General features: G+C 27.9%; 1 protein-coding gene across 1 annotated transcript; it reads right to left on the bottom strand.

The window, feature by feature from the left end:
* Positions 1-3,669: 3,669 nt before the first annotated feature.
* Positions 3,670-5,449, bottom strand: J3458_015189 (uncharacterized protein). The gene is made up of 2 exons (XM_007810349.2): positions 4,987-5,449; positions 3,670-4,936 (listed from the first exon to the last, which is right to left on the bottom strand). Exons 1-2 carry the CDS (start codon positions 5,386-5,388, stop codon positions 3,770-3,772), a joined length of 1,569 nt encoding a protein of 522 aa, XP_007808540.2. The 5' UTR covers positions 5,389-5,449; the 3' UTR covers positions 3,670-3,769.
* Between the last annotated feature and the right edge of the window lie 14,546 nt (positions 5,450-19,995).

The raw sequence follows: 19,995 nt of genomic DNA, 5'->3' as shown, positions 1-19,995 counted from the left end.
TTATCAGTTTATATACTCGAAAAATAGTACTGCTGCTCCCGAGAGCGATGGCGACAACACCACCACCAGCTTGACTTGCCTGCAGCTAGTAACGGTCAAGGTGACATGGCGTCTTGCACGCGGAGAGCAGCATGCGAGCCTAGCTTAAAGTTCCACGACAACGGACATCAGGTCGGACTTGGAGTTGGTGTTACAAGACGGGTTGGGCGTTCTTCTGCTTGGCCATCTTTGCCGAGTAGTAGTTTATTCATTGGTCGAGTGAGTGACTCGAGTCTTTGTGGAGTTCCACGAGCGATATATCCAATCTGGAACATTCGTCATGCCACGAGGCCAATGCGCATGAATCACAGGCAGGCTAATTGTTGGGTCAACCTGCAATGACCTCGAGAGCCAAGAGGTAGCAGCCAGACCTAACCCACATTGTCACAAGGGACCACAATGCGGTGTATTTTCCTCCCCGGCCAGCAAGAGGACCAACGTCGAAGCTCCACGTGCGTTCTATCCTGTCCTGGTAGTGGCTGCCGAGGCCGTCACGCCTCCCCTGTTCTTCTGCCGACAGATGGACCTAAGCCCATCAAAATACCGAGCATTGATGTTCGTGCACCGACAGGGTGGCATCGCCAAGCCTTTTGATCCCGACCCATGATCATCGGACATGGGTTGAGGGGATTGGGCGGAACTTGGAAGCCTGATGGACATGGCGGGTTACCCTTGTCGCTCTGCCGAAAAATATTTGCCTATCAAGGGGTATACACTAATTAATATACTGCAGTTTATTCTACTATACGACGCGACAGTTAGGTACCTGATCCAGTGACGGACATTAACCTCGAGAAATAGATACGTGCCACCGTAGTAAATATGCGAGCAAGTAATATATGACGGTGGGAGCTTCTGACGATCGGGGTAGGGCTGAAACAAGGTTAAGCATATATCGTCTAATTTGAGGCTGAATTGCCGCGTGCCCCTCCCACACTTGATTGGCATAATTACTAACTTTTAAAAGTGGTATGATTAGGGCTACAGACCCGTGAATGAAGACAAGTTTCTCCGATACGGGCACCATATCATACCCCCGGCAGAATAAGCAAGACTGGACCCGGCCAAGGCCAACTGAACTTCCACCCATATGGGAGAAGGAGTCGTCATGTCCAATTCTCTCACATTCAATTAAGAGAGTATCTGCAAAAGCATTCCTGACGATATCAATGGGCCCTTCCAAATATCTGCCATTAGCACCATTTGAAAGAGGATGAATCTCCCTTTTGCCTTCTGCGTCCTCCAATTCTGGATTGGATGCTAGGGAGGGTTTCCAGCGGTGCTGTTCTCCAAAGATTGGAAAGAACCTCTACAATGGTCAATTGCAGACGGCTGACACGGTCGTCGGTGGATATTGTTGTTCTATACTCTATACTGAGGGAAACTGTGCCATTTTTGCATCTCTATTAGCTCAACAATTAGCGGAAATTATGAAGCTCCCTTGGGCCGTACTGGAAGAAGGTCGAGTGAACCTCCCAAAAGCTCCCGGGTGCCAGTTGTGTCACTTATAGAGTGATAAGCGACCATTGCGTCGAAGAGCGGGTCGTGTCTTGTGTCCCCTTGGCTCCTCAGAGACTTTTGAATGGCTTGATAACTTGCAAAGTGAGCCATGGCACTCTCTGTCGACTGCCGAACATGGACATGAAATTCTTCAGTCGACGACAGGTTGGTCTCGTTCATGAGGATGCGGATAGAGACACGATCGAGGAAACGGCCGAAAATGCCTCGTGTGCCCGGTTCATTACGATTATCAAAATAATATACCCAGAACAACATCGGACGCCTCGGTCAGAGCATGTATTGTCAACGCAAGAGACCCCAACAGAAGCTGCTGCCGGCTACGGGACGTGAGAGAAGATAAACAAGATAGACCTGCCACGGCAGCATTTGGCAAATTTTCATCTCGAAAGTCTCCAGGTCCAGTTGTTGAGGTATGGCCCAGAATGCGAAATGGACTGGCAGACCTATGATGCCAATCAGTATTCCAAAATCTATCGGCGTCACCCCGAAGAGCACTTTTTATGTTTGCCACTTTGCCCAGTTGATTACTGCAGTGAAAAAATGACGGCAATTCTGAACCTACTTTACGAACATGCCAACGTTGATGCATCCTCCTCGCTAGGATTGGTCGTTCTCGTCTTGTATATTCCCGTGCCATCTTCTAAATCTAATTTGCCACTGGCCAATGGCCTTTGAAAAGGGGAATTTCGATCGCAAAATGCAAGACGTCGATTTGTCGCTCACGCGCCGATCTTGATTCAGGCTGGATTCGCCAAAGTCGGTATTTACCACATCCAATATCGACATCATTGTTGACCTGAACTGATTCGTTACCACTGTTTCCAGTCAAACATTACGTTCGTGTTATTGGAGACAGTGGTTATAATATGATACTGTCTCCTCGGTACGCTGAGGAGCTGTGCGACCATCACGACTTGAGTTTCGGGAAAGCTGTTGCCAAGGTATGCCGCTTTTCTTTTTGGAGAATTGCACCAAGCAGATAATTCAGCCACACTATTTAGGAATTCAATGCACATCTCAAAGGTTTTGAACAGTTCAACTTCGTCTGGGTGGACAATCGAATCTTCCCAGATGCGGTCAGGATAAGACTAACGCAAGCTTTGGGTGTGTGCCTGTCCGGAGTCAGTAGAACAATAAGATAGAGCCGAAAAAAAAAAAAAAAAAACGCGAGCCGGTGAGTTCAAGGAAGGATATGCCTGCCACCATCTATAGAGACATCATTAGTTTTTCTGAAGAAATATGTCGCAACCAAAACTGGTTGCGCATTATTGTGGAATAGTGTGCATCCCTTCCTAGTCGCCGAGTCTCTGCGCATCTGGCCAAAGATGCTTCGGCCCGTTTCTTTCTGGATGCCGCCAAGTACGTGCTGAGATGGACGCCATTCATACTACTAACGACAGGATGACGCAGCTGATTCATGATTTGTGCGGAAAGGATGAACCCATCAAGGCCCTGCAAGACGAGGTCATTGCCGTATTGCCTGAAGGGCTTGCAAAGGAAATCACGGTACAAGCTCAAGTTGACGGATAGCACGACGAAGGAGTGCCAACGGGTTGAAGCCCATGAGCACTGGAATGATTTCAGTTGCCCAAGAGAGGGTGTACCCTAGCTAACGACGTTCGTTCGTAGTATCCATGCGGGGAGTGGCAACCAGCCATACATATCTCTTTGTCCAACGGGACGGACATCTCCAACAACACCCTTATTATGATTTCGGCACATAACATGTGGGACGAGTCTGCGTACCCCAACGCTAACGAGTTCGATCCGTATCGCTTCCTACGCACGCGAGAGAATCCGGATCAAGAAAAGTTTGCGCATCTCGTCTGTCCTTTGGGCGAACACGTGGGCTTTGGGTTCGGCAGGCATGCTTGTCCAGGCCGTTTCTTTGCCGCAAATGGGCCTAAAATTGCTATGTTTCATATCCTGCTTGAGTATGACTTCAAGCTTGTAGAAGATACGCGACCGGAACTTGAAAGGGTGCGTGTGTCGCCAAGTGCGAGCGAATCCGACGTCGACAGGGGGAGATGTTTTTTGTCAACCAGTTAAAAATGTGTCAACGGAATACAAGGGGTTAAACTGCTATTCAATTAGAGCGTATTCTTTTTCGTGATAAAATGCTTTAAACAATTGTCTAAATAAATATATACTAATACGCTAAACTATATGGTGTATTATAGTACAATTAGGTATCCACGCTTTTTTGACGTCACTTGGTCCGTTTCCGTTGAGGCTCAAATTCCAAAGATAGCTCATCTGCAGACGTTTCCGTTTCCGATCCCGACTCGTGGACTGGCACATGGGATATGGCATTCGTCTCTTGGCTGGAGATGACTGTGCCAACGGATGGATCGCTTTCAAAGCTCAAGCCCAACCCATTTTCCAGCGAGGCTGACGTAGCTGCTCGGTCACGAGATGCTCTCTCGTTTGCCTCATTGATTGCCGTGTCTCTCTGGTGCTTGGCCCAATCCCTACCATTCCGGAAAGCCGTAGCGCCTTGCCGAAATGCATCGCAGTTACCGGCCATGCTCCACGAGTTGATGTGCGTCATGACAAAGCCGGGTTTCCCACCATGAACTGATGGGGGTATAGGATGACTAGTGTACATTTTGAGCTGTCCCCCATGGTATACGGAGGTTAGTGTGTATGCATTGTTGTCATATTTTAATTCTGGCTCTGACAGCTTGTATGACTGCAGATGATGGAGTCCTCTTGCTCCGAGGGCACCATTATAGCTTGCTTGCCGTATTGCAATCGATAGCCTGCCATCTGGCCCCTTTGCTTGAAATAGATAGTTTGGCACAATAGGAAGATCGTGCTGAGTAGAGGGTATAATATAATTACTTAGCTCTTGACGGATGGTCCTATGGAGCTGTTCAGGACGTGCGCCATAATATATATCAGGATTTCCGGGCACAAGTGTCTCATCGGTCACATGCTCCAGGTTAGTAAATGGTAGCTGGCCAGCAATACACTTCTTATCCCCCACATCGCCTTCAATGATAGGAAGAACATTTGCAGTAACCTCTCTTTCTTTATGTGCCTGTGCGTCGACGCGCTCGAACTTACGAATGTCTTCGTCCGAGAACTTTGATGGTGATAGAGATGCCCTAGGCTGGGCTAGTGCCTGACGGATCTCGTTAATGTTATTGGGTACTTGGGGTAACCGGCCATCCGGATACTCGTAGCCATGGGGGAGAATATTATGATCGATTAGGTGCTGCTGGAACGCGCGATCATACGGCCCGGTGGTCTTTGTGCTCGTCGTCTTCTTCGTGGTACTAGTCTTGGATGAGGACTGTGATCCTCTTTTGCGCCGTCCAAGACTTGACAGTCGAGAGCTCATGTCGCTCTGTAAAACTGAAGGAGCGGGATACTATTGGATATTAATAGTAGTCTCTGGACGACGAGGTATTACATACATACACTTCTCAAATGTGTTAGATTTGGGCCTCCGTGCCTTGCAAAGGCCTTGATGCGCTTCAGGGAAGTTGGCGAGTCAGGATCACCAACTCGACTGGCGGGTTGATGAATGGAGCGTGGGTGTTGCTGAGGACGCCTGCGCGTTTGGGGTTGAACTGCGGCGCGAGCCTGAGTGTTCTGCTCTTCCAACGCTCGCAGTGCGTTCCGAGTAAGGGGAACCTGTGATAATCTCTCCCAAAATTGTCTCGGGGGGAACTTGGGGTGACGGAGCCTTCGCTTCTTGGTTGCACGGCAGTTCACGTCGTCGTCGTCGTTTGGCCTTTGGGGGGAATCTGGAGAGTGTCGTCGCTTGTGCGGGCCTGGACTTCTTGGCTGGCCGAATGGATTTCGCGGCGGCGGTATCATGCTCGGAGATAGTCGCCATCATCAATGGGCAGAGCATTAGACAAGTCGTTGATAAATTATGTTGACCAAGACCCGAGGTCAAGAAACGGGCCGGGGGGGCCTCGAGCTCGAGATTCGGATGGGGTGTTAGGGAGAAAAGTGGACTCGGTCACGTTATGTGGTGATGTGAGGGGTAATAATACTAGGGACACTTTAGGCATAAATGATAAAAAGATAAATTAATTAATATAATTAATACCATAAATTATTATATAGTTTTAATAATAAGACTAGAATTATTATAATTCTAATACCTTTCTTTATTTCTTTTTTAACTTAATATAAGTATTAAACGCCTAATAAAGCTATATAAATAAGCTCTTATTATTAAACGAATATTATAAAGCTTATTAGTATTATAAAATAAATTAATTCTTATAAGAACTTAAGACTATAATATTAAGACTTTAATAAAGCTTAAAATTAATTATAAAAGATTATTAGACTTATATAAAGCTAAGAATAATATAAATAAACCTTTATTTTACATAAAGAAAAGAATAATATAAGTAAACCTTTATAAGAAATTAAAACTATAAAATTAAGATTATAAAGAAAGCTAGAATTATTTATAAAAGATTCCACGAATTATAGAGCGTAAAATAGTCTTAATATAAATAAAATAAAAGTAAAACTTAATACTATAATATTAAGACTATAAAGAAGTTATAAGATAATACTTATACTTTAAAAGACTATAAAAGCTTAAAGAAGGTAATTAAATCAAGGCTAAATATACGTGAATAGATAATCTAAACTTTTAATTTTAAGGGAGCTTTAAAACACCTCTTAAATACTTAAAGAGAGATATAAAGAGATTTATTTTCTATAGTTTTCTATAATTATAGACTTAAACGATTTAAAAGCCTTTAAATAATAGCTAAATACACTATAATATAGCTTTACTTTACTAGACTTTAAGAAAGTCTTAAAACCTACATTAAACGCTTAAAGAATAAAGTAATAATCTTTATTCTTAAAACTATAAACTTAACGAAATTAAAAGAGATTAAATATATTAATTAGGCGCTTATAAATAGACTAGAATATACGATTATTACTTCTCTTTTTTTAAAGAGTATAAAAAGACTCTTAAAGCTTTTAATAGAACTTTAAAGACGCTTATTCTTTTACTAAAGAATTACACGGGATATCTTCTTATAAAAGTTATATAAGACTAAAAAACTATAAGCTTTTATTCGTTTTATAATATATTAAAATATAATAATAAAGCTAATAATATATTAGATTTATAGAAATAATTAATAAACTATAAAATTAATTTCTAAAAACCTATACTAATAGTACCTTATAAAATAATAGAATTAATAATAAGTGTATTTACTTCTCTATTATATAATCTCGTAATTATAGTTAAGTGTAAGCTTAAAGTTCTAGCTAAATAAGAGTAAAATAAAAAGCTATTAAATACTACTAAATATAAGATTATTCTTTTAGTTTTTAAGGCTACTTTATAACTCTACTTTAAAGTAAGAAACCTTAGTTTTTATACGCGAGTATACTACACTTAATATTAAAGAGCATATAAATTACTTTACCTTATTAATCTCTTATTAGATTTATTTAATTAAATAAGAAGTATTAGATATAAACTATAAGAGTTATATTATAAAAACGTAAGATTAATTAAACTTAATTAAATTAAGTATTATAAGAAATTTATAAGAAAGGTAATAGTAATTAAATTACTATTTATTATAAATAAAAAGGGTAATTAAAAGTAAGATTAAAATAAAAGAAAAGAGTTTCTTTCTTTAAGAAATTTATATTTAGATTTTTATTTATTAATCTATTTACCTATAAGAAATAAAAGTATAATAAATTTATTAAAGGTTTAGCCTTAATCTTACCTTTATTATAACTTTTTTTAGCTTATAAGCTACTTTCTATTACTACTTAAATAAATACGCTTATATTTATCAAACTTCTTCTATTAAACTCTTATTATTAGCTTATAATCAGACCTCTAAATGTATTGTATTTTTTGTAGTTTTTACTATACTGTATTGTATTGTATTATATTATAATATATTACAATACATTACAAGATAAGAATACCTATAAATCTATTATAAGGCTATAAAATATTTAATATTATAAATAAATGCTTATATAAGCATATTATATATTAAAATAAAGCTAAAAATCACGTGATTTTCAATCTTTAAAAATTAACCTTAAAATGTGAATATTAAGCGAGATATTAAGCTTTAAAGTTATGTCTTAAAATAAAAAGTAAGTAAAGCGGGGCGAATTTTCAATTGCTTATAACTTTTTAATGTGATACCTTATAATAGCAAGAAGTGGGTCATTTTAAAGAGCTAATTTAGCTCTTTTTAATGATATAGAACTGTCCCTTATAACCCTTATAATTAGCCTTATAATTCTAAGTTAAAAAAACAAGGGTCTTTTTTACTTATAATACATTTACAGGTATTTTAGTAATGTAATGTAATGTATTTAAATATAATACACGAAAATACAATACAATACAAAATACAATACACAATACACTTGTATTTACTATATTCGTAAGAGCTCTGCTTATAATAGCATAATAATACTTAAATACTCTTTTTCTTTTAGTCTTTTAAAAGCTAATATTAGCTTAAAAATATTTAAAAGACCTTAAAGTTTAACCTTTTCTCTTATTATATTAAGCTAATTTAAAACTATTAAACTTAAACTTAAACTTTAAACTTAACTTTACGCTTTTATTTATAAAAGATCTCTCTCTTAATTTTATACACTTATTAAAGAACGTTTTACCTTTATTTTTACGTTTATTAATTAATTTAAACTTAAGAGAAGAGAAGATTAAAGAATTACTTTTATTTTTACTACTAAGAATTATAAACCCTTTAAGCTCTTATTTTATAAGGGAAGTAAAAGAAATTTTATTTACTAGATACCCTAAAGATAATTCTACCTAAAATTACGTTAATTATTATAATACTATAATAATATTAGTAAGAGTATTAAAACACGTAAATACTTTAACTTAAGTATATTTCATATAAGATTTAAGGGGAAGAGTAATAATATAATATAAGAACTTAAACTATAAGAATAGAAGATAAAACGTGCTTTTAGTAAAGTTTATTAAGAAGTTTTTAAACCTTAACCTTTATTTAAAGGTAATTATAAAATAAAAGGTATTTTATTTTATTAAGAAAAAAAAAGAGTTACTAATAGCTTATATTTAAAGAGTAAAGAACTTAATAATAAAGGTAAAGATAAACGTAAGATAAATACTACTTATTAACTTTATTACTTATTTAATAGATAAAGAAATAAACGCTTAGCTTTAAAAGTAAGTATTAAATAAGCTATTTACTTTAAATAAGTAAATATAAGAGATAATTATTAAAGGTTTAATAATAGTAAATCTTAAGATTATTCTTTATAATTATCGCTTATTTACCTTAAAAAAGATTATAAGATAATATAAGAAATTAACCCTAATAATAAGTATAAACTTAATTCGCGTATTAATAGACTATTAAACGAAATAAAATAAGTAATAGGCTAAATAATAAGTAAAAAGAGATAAGAAAATATTTAAACTTATTAAGTAATTAAAAGTATTTAAGGTTTAAATAAACTTAAAATTATTAAGATTATATAAATAATATAAAAGGCTTAGCTATTACACTTAAAACTTAAATAGGTAAATAAGAGGTAATTACGTAAACTCTTTTCACGTTAATAATAATTTAAACCTAAGAAATAAGGCTTTAATATTATTAGTCTCCCCTTTTAAAAATAATATATAAAGAGACTTAAATTATTTTTAATATTTCTTTTATAAGAAGTAAGAATATATAAAATATAATTATAAAAATAAGAATAAATACTTACCTAAAAAGTTTAAAGAGAGACGGGAATTATAGTAATAAAATGCTTAATAAATAAGAAGAGATAAACGTAAGAAGCTAAATATAAGGCTATAATTAAATTATATAAGAGATTTAAAATAAGGGTATTAAAAGATAATTCTATTACTAGAATATACGCTTAAAGAACTAATAATACTACGATTATTTTAAACTTATATAACTAATTTATAAAGTTATAAATCCCCTTAAGTAAAGAAGATAAATAAAAGAATAAAGAGTGTAAATATAATTATAAAAAATAAAAGTAAAGCTAAAAAGGTTTTTAATCCCTAAAAACTATTAAGTAAAGTAATAAAACTATCTTAGAAACCTAAAGTTTATTTTAATAATTAAACTTAAAAGAGAATAAGAGAACTTTTAAATTTTAAAACGTTAAAGAAATAAGCTTTAATAAACGTAAGCTTATCTTAACCTTTATAGTTAATACTATTACTATAGAAAATAATATTAAAAAAATTCAAGAGATTAAAACTAATAATATAATTACACTTAAAGAGACTAGGTAAAGCTTTTTATAAGCTAGAGTTAAGTTTATTACCTTAAATAGTTTCGTTACTACTTATTCTAGTTTTAACTATTATACTTTCTATTAAGGTATCTTTACTTATAAAGAAAATACGAATAAAAAAGGTATTTTCTCTTAAATGTAAATTAAAACTAGAAAAGATTAAAGTAATAAAGGAATACTAGGTTTTAGCTTTTAATCTAGGAAAATAAATAAGAGATATTAGGTTTAGTATTAGTATTCTATAACTTCTTTAACTAGCTTTTATCTTATAATAGTAGATAATACACTTAATATAATATTATAAGAAGCTAAAAAGCGACTTAATTAAAGCTATTATAAATAGCCTTATTACACCCTTTTAAAATATTATTAAACTAAAACACCTATTTAAAGTACTTATAGTGTTAGGCTATTCTAATCTTATAGCTTATAATAACGTGGCTAAGCTAGAGGGGTAAGTTATATTAACACTAGTGTAACGGTGGCTTAGGTTCTAAGGCATAGTAGGTTTGTTTCTTAGAAAGTAAGTTAGGTTAAATGCTATAAAGTAGCTTTTTAAGTAGTATTATAATAAGGCCGTTAAGAGTATAACTCTTAATAGTAAAACTATTACTTAAATTAATTAATAAAAATTTAAATTATTTAACTATAGGAATACCTTCTTCTTAAGTACTTATTTATCTCTTTATTATAATTTTAAATTAATTAGCTTAACTATTAATCCCTTTAAACCTTAATTAATTAGCTTAAGGTTTAATTAATTTAATTCTTTTTAATTAATATATTTAAATATTAACCTCTTTAATCGCCTCTTAGGTTACGTAGCTAGTTACGTGCCTTTACCTTTTTCTTATACCTATAGGTTATACCTATTTTAGCTAGTATAATTTTATCTTGTATCTTATATAGTATTATTTATAATATTATACCTCTTCTTTATTAGTCTTATTCTTAAGGCTATTAAAATAGGCTAGCTTAAGTGTTATACGTTTTCTTTCTTCTATTATTATATACTATTATATTAACTAATCGTGTTTTAAAATAGTAGTTTAAAGCTTTATTTACTTCTTCTCTTTACTAGAATAACCTTCTTTTTATAATAATTAATAATTCGTCTTTATCTCTTATAAAGGCTTATACTTATTACGCTTATATAGGATTTTCTTAATATAAAGCCTTTATTTTTAATTTAAGTTATTATATAAAGTGTATAGTAGATAAGTAAAAGAATTATAATATTATAAAGGTAACCTCTTAATAGCTTTATAGTATTATAAATTAATATTATAAGCTTAAAAGGGAGCTTAAAGAAGCTAAGAAGCATACCTTAACTAAGAATTAAAAGGTCTTATATTTATGAAAATAAAAGAAATTATAGTTTAAGAAAATAATACGTGTAATTACACGTGGTATTAATAATATTAAAGAGTTAAAACATATGAAACGTAAGAAAGTAAAATAGCTTTAAAAGATAATAAGGGTTCTTTTTACTTCTTTTAAGAATTTAAATTCTATTTTAATTTATTTCTTAAATACTAAATTTAATATTAAGTTATTAAATAATACTTAAGAGATTAATTAAGATACGCTTCTTAGGAATAAAACTATTTAAGTAACGTTAAGTAATTCGTAAGATTTTTAGCTAGTTTTTAAGTGTTTTTAAAGTTTAAATATTCTTTTTATTTAATAAGATAATAATAATTTTTTATATCTTCTTATACTTTAAGTATTCGTTCAACTTTATATTTATTAGTATCTTTTATTATAATATTTATAGTAATTATAGATTTATTTAATACTTTCTCTAATAATAATATATAAAATATAAGGTGGATTCTTATTCTATTTAATAATAATAGTTTATAATTAATATTTAAGATTTTCCGTTTAATAAGAAATAATTTAATCTTCTTTTAGTTAAGTTTATGATTAGGTTACTTAGTTTTAATATTTTTACGAATAAGGTATACTTTATATCTCTTCTCTAGAATTAATGCTAGTAATCTCTTTTTATTCGCGTAGTATTTTATTTAGTTTTATAAAAATATTTATTTCTATTATAAATGTTTTTATATTTCTATTATAGTTATTATATACGTTATAACTACTAACGCGTTTATATTTTATATTATATATATCTTAATAATAGGGTTAAATCTATAATCTACCTTAAATAATAATATCTTTATATTATTAATCTTAGAGCTATTATAAGCCTATTATACTAATAATAGCTATTTTACTTAATTATTCTATTAATAGTTAATATAGCTTCGTAGATATTATTTGAGTATTTAGTTTAAGATTTTTGTTTATTTATTTAATTATAAGTGAAATACTATTAATAAGCTTTATTTAATCTTTATAGTTTTTATAAGGTATTTTTAAAAGTTTAAGGTAAATAATTTATTATAATTTAATATAAGCTTTATTAATAATTCGTGCTATATAATAACTATTTTAAAGAATATATACACTAAGTTCTTAGTATTACTTAATTCCTTATATAGAATATAATAGGCGTATTTTATAAGTTTATTTATAATAACTAGAATACTATTATAAGCTACTTTTATTATAGGTTCTTTTAACTTTAATAGTTTAATAATAAAGTTTATTATAATAGTTTACTATACTCTTTTAAGTGGTAATATTAGTTATAGTTCGCCGTATAATACGTGTTATGCTACCTTTACCTTATTACACGTATTATATTTCTTAATAACTTCTTATACTATTTTTCTGCTTTCTAGAAAGTCATGTAATCTTTATAATCTACTAATTATCTTTCTTATGCCCTAATATTTATGTAATAGGTACTCATATATTTCTTTAATAAGCTATTCTTAAAGTATACTAGAAATATACTATTATTTATTATATAAGAAGGTTTTACCTTTCTTAAATAAATGCGTTTTCGTTTTCTAATTATTTAAGTAATTATTATTCTTAATATATAATATAATTCGTTATATTTATATTTTATTTAGCTTAACTTATTAGATTATATTAACTTCTTAGGTACCTAATATAAGGTTTTTATTCTTAGTAGCGTGTAGTAAGGGTGTATTACTCACTTACTTATTTAATTTTAAATTCTCTCTTTAGCTAAGCGCGTTAGCTCTTTTATTTTTAAATTCTTTATAGTATATAATTTTAAAGTTATAATTTATAAGGGTTTTATATTATTTAATCTATTATTTATTTAAATTCTTTATAATTAAAAACGATATAAGATTCTTATAATTAATATAAACCTTAATTTAATGCTTTACTCTTATAAGATAGTATCTTTATTCTTCAAAGCACTTAATAATAGCTATAAGTTCTTTATTATAAATTCTATTATTAAGTTTAGGTTTATAGAGTTTCTTTAAGAAGTATATAATTAGGTGTAATCTTTCTTAATTATCTTATTATTTAAGCTATTTACCTAGTATAAAGTTTAAGGCGTTTATTTTAAGCTTATAAGGTTTATTTTAATTAAATGCTTTTAATATAGGTTTTAACGTAATTAAATCTTTTATTTTTTAAAATATTATAGCTTTTAGTTTATTCTATTAAAAGCTAACTTCTTTCTTTATTAGGTTTATAAAAGGTTATAAGATATCTTTATATTCGCTTAAGAATTTACGGTAAAAGTTTATAAATACTATAAATTCTTTAACTTCCTTTAAATTCTTTAATATAAGCTATTTCTTAATAGTTTTAATCTTATTTAAGCTTATTTATATTTCTTTATATATAAGTATATACTTTAAAAAGTGTATAATATTCTAATAGAACTAGTATTTTAAGGCTTTAATTAAGAGTTTATTATCCTATAAAGTTTATAGTATCTTATATATATATTATTTATATTTCTTAAGAGTATTTAAATAAATAAGAATATTATTAAGGTATATAACTATAAATACTTTTAGTTGTTTTTATAAGATTATATTAATTATTCTTTAAAAGGTTACTAGTATATTAGTAAGCTTAAAAGCTATTACTAGATATTTATAGCATTCTCTATTAGTTTAAAATACTATTATTTACTTATAGCCTTCTTTTATTTGTATAAGATTATAAGCTTCTTTTCTTAAGTTAAGTATAGTAAACCATTTAACTTTTTTAACTTTATCTTTAATTTCCGTTATAAGTAGTAATAGGTATTAATTCTTAATTATAATCTTATTTAAGTATTAGTAATTAATATATAGTTATAGTTTTTTATTCTTCTTTAATACCTATAAAATTAGGTATTCTATTAGGGACTTTAATAATTATATATATCCCTTTTATAGTATATTCTTTAAATACTTCTTAAGCGCTTTATTTTACTTAGGGTTTTAAGAATAAATTTTATTAAACGTTAGTTTAATATTAGGCTAAAGTTTAATCTTATAGTCCTAGCGTAAATACTCTAATAGTTTTATTTTTAGCTCTTTATTAAATAGCTTATTATACTTTAAGTATTTCTTAGAAATCTTTATTATCTTAGCTTTTAACTCTCTAGTAATTACATATATTTTTAAAGGCCTATTATAGTTTAAATAAGGTGCTCTTTATAGGCTACTCTTAGCTTTATAACTATATTCTAATAAATTCTATTAAAGTTAACTAGTTCTTTAATTAACTTATAAATTACTTACTTATAATTAAGGTATTTTTAATATAATATTATATTTTAAGATTACTATAATATTTAATATAACCTAGTATTTTATACCTTATATATTAACGAGAAGTTACGCTACTTTTATATTAACTACTTCTTAGCTATACTTTACTATAATTTCTTCTATAATTATAAGTTAATAAAGCTTATTTTTAGGTATTTAAGGTAATTATAATCTATTAATAAGATTTAATAAGATAAAATTTCCTTATACTCCGCTATTAATTATTACTTAAATCTTTCGTTCTATTATAATTATATTAATTATAAGGTATATTATACTATTAATATTTATAGTATATAAAGACCTATTAGATCTCTGTTAAGAAATCGGTTTTAATTATAATAATAGCTATTATTTTTTAATTTATTAATTCTATTCTTATATTATTCTTTAACGTGTTATTCTAGGCGCTATTATTAGTAGTTATCTTTTAACGTATTATTAAAGCTTTCTTAGTAATCGCTTAACCTATTATTTATGTTAATTAAACTTAAGTTAAGTGAGTTACTTATAGTTATATAGTTCCCTTTATCTTTATATTATAAGGTTATAGTTTAAGTAGTGTATATATTATTCTTAGTATAATATAATTTTTCGTTTAATATCTTAGAATTAGTTTATTATAATTTTAGTTGTATTATAAGGGTTATTCTTCTTTCCTTTTATTCTTATAGAAACTATTTACTATCTTACTTACTATTAAGGTGTATATAGTAATTATTATTATAATAGAAGGTTTAATTAAAGAGTTTATATTTAACTTTAAGTTTATCTTTCTTAATTAAATAATTTTCTTCTTCCTAAATTAGTTCTAGTAAAGGTTTACTTTTTAGTAAAAGCGTCTAATATTTCTAAAAGTTATTAGGTATTAATTAGGTTTTAAATTCCTAATCTTTATTTAAACTAATATTATTTACTAACGTATAGTTTTCTTTATTACTTATTATACTAAGATTTCGCGTAAGTAAGTTTTCTTAATTTATAGTATAAAGCTTTTTACCTTTAAGAATTAGCTTTTATAGCTTTTTAAAGGCTTTACATTTATTTATAAAGTGTCTAGTCTTACTATAATTATAATATGTCTTCCCCCTTTTCTTATTTATAACGTTAAGTTCTATAAATCTAGCGTAGTACCTATATACTATAAAGGTTTATTATAGCTTACTATTATTAGGTTTATTAAACCTAGTATATAATTTAAATTTCCTATAACTTTTTTCGTAATATTACTTGTATAAACGGTTATTTACCTTAATAATTATCTTAATAAAGTTATTAAATAACTTAAAATAATCTTCTTAATAAATGTTATTCTTTACTTCTTCTTTAAGTCCTTAATAAAAAACTTCTATTTTAGGTTTAGTATTTTAATTAAGTTTTATTATAATACGTTTAAACTTCTTAGTATAATAAGCTATAGATTTAGTTTACTTAAGTTAAGTAAGTTATCGTATAGCTTTCTTATACTTATTAAAATTTCTAAATATAATAAGAAGTTATTCTTTAAAGGTTTTATAATTAAAGAAGATATAAATAACTTTTACTTTAACTTTAACGCTATACTTAAGATATACGTGAAGGGTTAGCTCCTATTATTCTATTACCTTTTTAATTAAGAGGTTACTAATATAAAGAATCTACGACTTAAGTGTCTTATAGATTTTCTTATTAACTTAAAGGTAAGCTTAAGCTTATATAAGAAAGTTTCTTATATTACTCTTATAACTATTATATAATTTAAGCTTAAAAAATTTCAGTATACTATAAGTGTTTATAGGGGTTATAAGTGTAATTCTACGAATTATTATAAGTTTCTCTTTTTACTTATTAATCTTTTTATAAAGGTTATTTTATCGTTTAAGAAGCTATTAATTTTACTTCTCTATTTTAGTAATCTTATTATAAAGGTACTTTATTATCTCTTTAAGGTTAATAATCTTTTCGCTTAAAGTAAATATCTTAAAAGTTATTACTACTTAAAGTTTTAAGGTAACTTATTAAATAGAATTAATTAAAATATAATAATAGCTTAGGTTTTAAGGTATAATAGGTTTATTTCTTAAAAGGCAAGTTAAGTTAAATACTATAAAGTAGCTTTTTAAGTAATATTATAATAAGGCTATTAAGAGTATAACTCTTAATAGTAAGATTATTACTTCAATTAATTAATAGAGATTTAAACTATTTAATTATAGAAATATCTTCTCCTTAAGTACTCGTTTATCTCTCTATTATAGTCTTAGATTAATTAACTTAACTATTAATCCCTTTAAACCTTAATTAAGTAGCTTAAGGTTTAATTGGTTTAATTCTCCTTAATTAATATATTTAAATATTAACCTCTTTAATCGCCTCTTAGGTCACGTAGCTAATCACGTGCCCTTACCTTCTTCTTATACCTACGAGTCGTGCCTGTTTTAGCTAGTGCGGTCCCGTCCCGTGTCTTATGCAGTGTCGTTCGTAACAACTAGAATATATTATTAATTTATTACCTATTTAAAAGGGTATTAGTCTAGTTCTATTCTAGTAGATAAAGAATTAAGTGTAAAACTAATAAGTTATTATTTTATAATAAAGTATAATTTCCTATTAGTATAACTAAGAGAAAAGAAACCTATTTATATAATAAATAATATAGAATACTTTATTATAACCTATACTTATATTAATATAATAGTAAGAGAAATTCTAGCTTTAGTAAAGTTCTATATTATAAAAGCTTAATAGAATTAAAAAGTGTATTTAAGAAAAACTTAGCTACGTTAAATATACGTAGTAAAGTATTATATAAAAGAGAAATTAACTATTACTAGAGTAAAAGGTTAAACTTAAATAATACCACTTTATTTATATTTAAATATATTTATTTAAATATATTTAAAGTAATTATTAATAAAAATAAACCTTAATAAGAACGTAAAGTTTATAGAGAATAATTATAAGATTATTAAAGAAGTAAAGAAGATTCTTAAAGAATTAAACGAAGAAGTTTATAAACGTGTAAAGAAAATAAAGTTGGGAAACTTAAAGTTAAAAAAATAATTACTATAAGTAATTATACTAGTAATTATTTATAGGAATTACTTAAACTTAATAATTATAAATTAAACGTGAATTAATTAGAATTAAACTTAAAATAAAAACTATTAAAATAGAATATTACTTAATATAACTTAAATAACTTTTATAATTCTTATAATTAAATAATAAAGATTAAATAGTTACGATTTATAGATAAGATAAAGTTATAAGCCTTAATTCTTTAAAACTTAAACCCTTATAAGTTATTATTAAATAATTATTAGGTAAAAATAAAATTAACTTTATATTACCCTTAAACTTATATTATAAAACCTATTAATACTACCTAAAATATTATTTAAAGATAAGTAACCTAACGTTTAATTACATAAAATTAAAGACTATTTAATACTAGAGTTTATTATTACTTAAATACCTGTAAAATAAAGAATAAATAGACTATAATTTCTTTATAATTAAACGAGGTAAAACTATCTTATAATAATTTCTTAAGAAAAGAATACTATAACTTTAATAATAATAAAATTTAAAAAAATTATATAATAACTTAAATAACGCTAATTAAATTAAAATAAGAGAAGAATAAAAATAATAAGAGAGACTTAAATAAACCTTATAATAATAAGGGAACGTTATTAAATCTACTAGATATATTTATAAATATTCTAAGCGTAAGAGAGTTAAATAAACTAATTAAAGATATATTATAATATTTAAGTTAATAAATTTATATAGGAAAACTAAAAATTAAAAGAGATCTCTTACTAAAGTAAAATCCCTTCATAAATTTAATATTACTATTTTTAAGGAAAGGTAAATAGAATAGCTCTTTTTATTTTTTAATCGTAAATAAATTTTATACGAAGAGCTAAATTAATTAACAGTAAAACGTACCTAAATATAATAAAGCTTTAATTTATATAGGAAATATAAAATCTAAGGTTTACCTCTTAGAAAATGAAAAACCCTATATAAATACGAATTTCTTAGACTTACTAAAAGGTATTAAGTCTAGTAGCTTTTATTTTAAGGACTTAAAGAAATTTATTATAGCTTATAACCTTAACTTTCATATAAATATAACGGGATATAACTAGGCTTTAATTTATATAAGAAATCTAGAATTTAAGGTTTACCCCTTTAAAAAGTAAAAACCCTATATAAATAGCGAAAATCTTTAATTATCTTTAAAAGTAAAGGCTAGAACTCTTTATTTTAAAGGCTTACCTTTAAATATAATATATTATTTAAATTAGAATAATCTATTATTACGCTTTTATTTTAATTACTTAAAATATATATAAATATAAAGTAAGTCTCTTATATTATTAATACCTTAAAAGCATAGTTTATATTAAGCGTTATTATAAAAAGCGCTATTTAAAAGTTATTACTCTTATAACCTTAAAGTTATAAAGAAGCGTAAAAACTAAGCGCTAATTAGTACTTTAAAGAAAGGTAAGGTAAATATTTTGTGCAGGGAAAAACCACACACAAGATATCGGTCAAAATATCGGTTAAAATATCAGTTAAAATATTAGTTAAAAAATCAGTTAAAATATTAGTGAACATAACAGCTACAAGGGCCAAGAAGGTTAAGGTTCTATTTTTCTAAGAAGGCTCTAAAAAGCTAGTTATATAATTGTGTGGCACATGACATGTCACGTGATACGGCACGTGACTAAAGGCCACGTTGCTAGCTAAATCGAGCTGCGATGTACGGTCAAATTCCTCGCTGCGATGTGCGGCCGAATTCCTCCACACAATATAAACACGCTAGAACGTAACCTTACCTTAATTTATATAAGAAAACCAAATTTAAAGGCCTACCCCTTATAGTTTTAAAATCTATATATAAATCATTTATTAATTATATAACTCTATAAAATTATAGTTTTATAGTTTAAGAATTCCTATATTACACTTAAGAATCTAATAGAAGATAATAATTAACGTCTTATAATTATAAGATTATATTATACTTATAGAGATTATTTTATTACTAGTATTAAAGGTATTCGTATAATAAACTTATTATAATATTATATTCCTTTAATTTTTAGGGTACTCCTTAAAAAGCATAAATAATATTAGTATAATAACTTATACTAAGAATTTTTACGTAAGGTTTTTCCTACTATAAAGTAAGCTAGAATTATTTAAAGGGGGAACTTTTCTTAAATTACACTAATCTTATTTATAGATAAGCTAAGCTTAAAGAAATTTCAGGTAGTATATAACCAGAGCATTAACTATAGTATAGTTTTGTAGTTTTATAGTTTTTGTAGTTTCGAATATAAAAAATCATATTAAATCTAATAAAATGCTTATAGAATTATAAGTTTTACGAATAACTAGTATAAATTCTATATTATAAGCTAATATTAAAAAAAGTGGGTCCTTATATAATATTATAAGCTTAAAACTTAGA

The sequence above is a fragment of the Metarhizium acridum genome (genome assembly GCF_019434415.1).
Source record: "Metarhizium acridum strain ARSEF 324 chromosome Unknown scaffold_347, whole genome shotgun sequence".
In the NCBI taxonomy this organism is placed as follows: domain Eukaryota; kingdom Fungi; phylum Ascomycota; class Sordariomycetes; order Hypocreales; family Clavicipitaceae; genus Metarhizium; species Metarhizium acridum.
This window is presented reverse-complemented; position numbering and strand designations above follow the sequence as displayed.